Source organism: Bison bison, unplaced genomic scaffold (assembly GCF_000754665.1).
Source record: "Bison bison bison isolate TAMUID 2011002044 unplaced genomic scaffold, Bison_UMD1.0 scf7180017864196, whole genome shotgun sequence".
Lineage (NCBI taxonomy): Eukaryota > Metazoa > Chordata > Mammalia > Artiodactyla > Bovidae > Bison > Bison bison.
Window position 1 is genome coordinate 3,200,005 of NW_011494768.1, and position 6,441 is coordinate 3,206,445.

Genomic DNA, 6,441 nt, shown 5'->3' on the forward strand with positions numbered 1-6,441 from the left:
CTCTTTTTTTTTTAATTTTTTCACTTAGTATTACTAATTCAGTCCCCAAGTGACGGGTGTGCCACTGCTGTTCTTGTATCTGACCAAAGAAGAAATGTGAGATTATCCTGGTTTCCTCCTCTGTCTTATTTTCCATATACTCAGCAACCAAGACTTGTTGGTTATACCCCCTAAATATCTTTATAACCAGCTTGCTTTTCTTCATTCCATCTTGCCTCTTCCCCAACTCAAGCACATATTATCTTCTTCCTAGACTATTATACGGATTTTTATTGTCGCATTGCTTCTAGTCTTGAGTTGGAATTCCATCTCTGCCACTTATAACATTCTCTAAAGTTCTCTGTCCTCTTCACACCCTTTGTCTTTTTCTCTTCCATAGACCTTCCCTGGGAGATCACATCCACTCCTATGGTTTTGATTAATTCAGTATGCTCCAGATATACTGAAGACGCTACAATATCCATCTCAGACTTTTCTCTGAGGTCTAGACCTCTCTATCCAGCTGTCAATTCTTTTAACTCAGCTTGTTTCAAAGTGAATTGATCACGTTCCCCTCCACCTCCATCTTCCTTCTCAATTTCCCATCTCAATATATGATATCGCCTTCTTTACATCCAGTTGCCCAAGTCGTAGACCAAGTGTGGACTTTGATTTGTACATCTCTGTAATTCCCCAAGTCAAATCAATCATTCCTAACTCTACCTCTTTTTTTTTTTTCAATTGAAGTACAGTTGATTTACAATGTTGTGTTAGTTTCAGGTTTATAGCAAAGTAATCCAGTTATACAGAATAGATATATCTATCTGCTGCTGCTGCTGCTGCTGCTAAGTCACGTCAGTCGTGTTAGATAAATATTCTTTTTCAGATTTTTTCCATTATAGATTATTACAAGATGTTGACTATATTAATACTTCCCCGCGCTATGGAGTAGGTCCTTGTCGTTTATCTAGTTTATATACAATAGTGTATATCTGATAATCCCAAACTCCTCTGCTATCCCTCCACTCTCCATTTCCCCTTTGGTAACCATAAATTTGTTTTTTATGTCTGTGAATCCATTTCTGTTTGTAAATAAGTTCATTTGTATTGTTTGTTTAGATTCTACATATAAATTACATTATGTACATTACATAATTCTACATATAAATTACATTATGTACATTACATAATTCCACATATAAATTACATTATGATATTTGTCCAACTTACTTCACTTACTATGATAGATTTTAGGTCCATGCATGCTACTGTGAATGGAATGATTTCATTCTTTTTTCTGGTGGGGTAGTCCTAATTCCAACCCTTAAGCATCTCTTGGCCTGTCTCTCATGGCCTATCACTAACCTGGGCCCAGCCCAAGGTATCATCTAGATTTTTTATCAACCTGGACTCTGCCTCAACCTTTTAATTGGATTTTTTTCTCTTTTTTTTGGTCCCTGTGTTGTCCTCCTGCAATCCATTTTTCGCATTGCAGTGAACACGATCTTTCTAATCTGCAAATCTGCATTCCTCCGCCTGAAATCCTTCAATGCCTTCCCATTGTTCTTATAACAAATGTCTGTGGCTTATAAAAACCCCTTGTAGTAAGATCTCTGCTTGCCTCTCAAACAATCTTTCTCCCCACGTAATCCCACTCTCACAACATTCTGATCATTAGAATTCCTTGGTTCCTTACATGTTCAATGTATTCTCTTATCTCTGGGCCACTTCACACCATATTTCCTTTCCTTGAAGACTCCTTCCAGCTCATCTTGCCACACTCGTTGCCTTATTACTTACTCTTCAGTCTTTAGATGTCAATTTAAGTTTCTCTTCCCCCCAGCAGGCTTCACTGAACACCAAGTCCAGGTTAAATGCTTCTATTCTTTGCCTCCTTGATGTCATCTACTTACCTCTATGGTTCCTCTTATCAAATTCCACTGCAATTGCTTCTTTTGTGGTTAGCTCTCTACAGCCATTATCTGCCTCAGTTATTCCTATGTTTCCAGACTGTTGTACAGTGCCTGGCACAAAATACACACTCCAAACGAATCTGACTTGCTTGACACAAGCAGCCCTCTTACAGACTGTCTTCCTTTGTACCTTGCTCAATAGGCAAATACCTGCTCACCACTCAGGCCCAGCATAATGCCTTCCTAACTTCCTAAGAGAAGCACAGGACACAGATCCCTGTTTTCCATATCAACTTCCTCCCCATCATCACTTTTTATCATTTGTTTTGCTCATGAGTCTTTTTTTGCATACCAGACTTCAAATTCTCTGCTGGAAGGACCTATATTTTCTTCTCTATTAGTCCCCATTACTTGGTATAGGGACTTCCCAGGTGGCATTAGTGGTAAAGAACCCACCTCCAATGCAGGAGACATGAGATTTGGGTTCGATTCCTGGGTCAGGAAGGTCCCTTGGAGGAGGACATGGCAACCCACTCCAGTATTCTTGCCTGGAGAACCCCATGGACCGAGGAGCCTGGCTAGCAACAGTCCATGGGGTCGCAGAGTCCGACACGACTGAAGTGACATAGTACACACGCATTTGGAGTAGAACATACGACTTAGTCTTTGCTAAGGTAAGAGAGAGTTCAACAGTCAAACTGGGCCTGATTTTCCCTTGAAGGTATGCTTAACTTAATTCCAATTTGGTAATTCCAAGATAAGTGTTCTACATGACCTGTTCATGGTTATGTTGCTATAATAAGAGCTTAGCTTACTATGGGTACTGGTCAGTAAGTTATAGGATTCGAGATTCTCCTATTACATGTGTCAATGATGCTTTACTTAGATATGGTCAAGGCTCCATCGTGTGGAATAATCTGTGGCCACAACTGTATATTTTAAAGCAAGTTTTAGGGAAAAAGAGATTCATGGCATCGTATATCATTTGAACCAATGTTGGAAAACATGGTAAAAGGACACAGGCTCTTCACAGATTTCTGAATATTTTCCAAGTTGTCCTGTTAGCTCTATGTGAAAAGGAGATGATGTAGACATTTATACATTCACTATTGAAAGTATCCAGATCAGTGGGTCTACACTGAGGGTGATATTCCACTTTGTAAGGCATTTGGCAATGTCTGGAGATATTTTTTATTGTCACAAGTATGTGGGAGAGTTCTAATTGAATCTAGTAGGTCAAGGTCAGGGATGCTGTTAAAAATCCTGCAATGCTTCCCACATCAAAGAATTACCCAGTTCGAAATGTCGATAGTGCCACAGTTGAGAAACTCTGATCTAGATGAAACCCTGACCTCATGTCACTCAAAAACACTTTCCTAGTCCAGTATAGAATATAAATAATACTCAGCTCACAACTAGGAGATCAGAATACAGTCCCACTCATGCCCTCACTTTCCGATTTTGATTTTTTACCTTTAAAATGCTATTTTGAAATCTATCTCATGGGATTATTTTAAAAATTATATTTGTGATAATGTACAAGGAAACCTTTAGTTTAGCCTGGCATCTAGTAATTGCTCAATAAATATTGTAAAGAAAATAAGTCCATGAATACATGGGTAACTTTGGGGGCTTTTATGGGGTTCAGGGCAATAGAATTTGCCTTGAGTGGTTGCTGAGCATATCACTCTTTTCGGGATCCGTACATGCATTATCACTTACGAGCACACTTCAGAGAAGAATTGACATTGACAAAGACTCAGGGAGCTGCTCATGCGTACCTTTTGTTCTTCTCTCTCCACGGCTGCGTTGCATTTTTCTATTCCCGAGTTCCTCAGAAAGTCCCTGAGATAGCCAAATAGCGTTCCGATTCCATATCCCAAGTAAGTGAAAACCATAACATGAAGAGGTGCTTCCTCAAAGGATTCCACAATTGGCCTGTAAAAATTTGAATTTCCGTTTTGCTGAAAAGACAAATGGAAATGGAAAATGAGCACTCTTCCACTACAATGAACTACAACACTGAAAATTTTGAACTTTCAATCTTTTACATGTCAAAGAGCACATTTAAGATAAAGAAAATACTTGGAGAAAATTGGAAGTTGATCACTGAAGAAGGTAATCAGCAGTGTACATTTTATTCCACAACTCTTAAAGAAATAATTGATTCAGGCAAAAATTATCAACAGATTCTAAATCCGTTAAGTGAAAAATGAATGAGGAATAGGGTTTTTGCAAGATACCAAAGTATCACTCTGTAAATTACTCCTTAATCACAAACCTGGGATTACAACCTTAATCAGGGAATCCAATTCCATCAGAGATGTTAGGACAACTCACCACTCTATACTCTTATCATGATGTAATATTCAATACACTGACGACATATTTAAGCTGAATTTAGCGAAACTCTAATATCTAAATTCCATTTTACAAGAAAAAATCAGGTAAATAACTTCATGAGGAGACAATCAGATAATCCACAACATGGGACTTTCTATATGACAACTGACTTGTGTTTGATTTTATTTTTTTTTCCATTTTTATTTGTTTACTTGCAGGATCTTTCACTGTGGTGCACTTGTGGAGCTCAAGCTTGGTTGCTCCACAGCATGCGGGGTCTTAGTTCCCAGACCAGGGATCAAACCTGCACCCCCTGTACTGCAAGGCAGATTCTTATCCACCGGACCACCAGGGAAGTCCCATGACTTGGTTTTTAAAAGCAAAACATAAACAAGTGGGACTACATGAAGCCAAAGACTTCTGCTCAGCAAAAGAAATGATCAACAAAATGAAAAGTCACCCTACAGAATGAGAGAGAATATTTGCAAACCACATATCTGATAAGGGGTTGATAATAATAAGGAACTCATACAAGTCAAAAAACCAAGCAATTCAATTAAAAATGGGAAGAGGACGTGAATAGACAAAGAAGACATCCAAACAGCTAACAGTTACATGAAAATGTGTTCGACATCACTAATCATCTGGGAATGCAAACCAAAATCACAAAGGGGTATCACCTGACATGTTCTAACATGGCTGTTATTACAAAATAAAAGAGAGAGAGGTAGCAAGTGTTGATAAGGATGTGGAGAAAGGGGAACCTTTGTACACGGCTGGTGAGAATGTAAATTAGTACAATCATTATGGAAAACAGTGTGGGGTTTCCTCCAAAAATTAAAAGAATTACCACATGATCCAGCTATCGCACTTCTGGGCGCATATTCCTAGGAAATCAAATCAGTATATTGAAGAGATATTTATATTATTCACAAGAGCCAAGATATAGAAACAATCTGTTGATCAAAGCATGAATGAATGAGGAGAATGTAGCTTGTGTATACACACACGCTAAGTATCATTCAGACACACACACAAGACAATTCTGTCATTTATGACAATGTAGATGAACCTAGATTATATTATACTGAGTGAAATAAACCAGACTCAGGAAGACAAATGCTGCATGATCTTACTTATATGTGGAATCAAAAAAGTTGAGCTCACAGAAGTAGACAGTAAACTGGTGGCTTCCAGACCATGGGTGGGAAAAATGGTAAGATGTTGGTCCAAAGGCGCAAGTCTTCAGTTATAAGATGAAGAAATTCTGGGGACCAATGTACAGTATGGTACCTAGAGGGAGTAATAGTGTATAGCATACTGGAATTTGCTAAGACAGTAGATCTAAAGTGTTCTCATCTCACACACACATACACTCACATGCTTAGCTAGGTGAGATGACAGGTATGTTAATCAGCTTGATTGTGGTGATAATTTAATAATGTATACATATATCAAATAACATTGTATACCTCAAATACATAAATTATTATTTATTAACTACACCTCAGTCAAGCTGGGGAAAAAAGAATGAAGGGTAGGAGAGGGGACTTAAGAGACTCAAGTGTACTGTATGTTTTTCCACTAGATCCTCTTTTATTGTAAAAAAAAAATGGTAAAAACACATATTTTAAACAACTGTGGAAACCCAAATGTGGACAGGAAATGTATATTTTTGAGGATTTGTTATTTTTGTTAGGAGTGATGGTAGTTGTATAGTTGTGTGAGAGGATGTTTTAATATTTGTCAATGCATGCTGAAGGCTTAAGGAGGGTGAAATGTTATAACCATTTTCTTTCAAATGGTTCATCAAAAATTAAATACATACATAAAGCAATTTTGGGAGAATTCTGAATCTAGATGCATTAGAGACTATATTGGAGATTGTTATATAATTTTTTTCACTTTTCTGCATGCTTGAAATTTTTCTTAGTAAAATGTTAATGAAAATATTTCTCTAGTGACTCAGCAGTAAAAAAAACCTGCTTGAAATGCAGGAGCTGCAGGTTTGATACTGGATTGGGAAGATACTCTGGAGAAGGAAATGACAACCCACTCCAGTATTCTTGCCTGGGAAATCCCATGGACAGAGGAGCCTGGTGGGCTACAGTCCATGGGGTAGCAAAAGAGTCAGACACCACTTAGTGACTGAACAACACGCAGCAAATGTCACTGGTAAGTAGACTTTAAATATCTGTGCAGTCCA

General features: G+C 38.0%; 1 protein-coding gene across 1 annotated transcript in view; it reads right to left on the bottom strand.

The window, feature by feature from the left end:
* Positions 1–6,441, bottom strand: part of SPTLC3 (serine palmitoyltransferase, long chain base subunit 3) — a 153,120-nt gene that overhangs the window by 111,019 nt on the left and 35,660 nt on the right. The window contains exon 2 of the mRNA XM_010844153.1: positions 3,674–3,856. Within this exon, the coding sequence (XP_010842455.1) occupies positions 3,674–3,856 (183 nt within the window). The remainder of the gene's footprint in view (positions 1–3,673; positions 3,857–6,441) is intronic.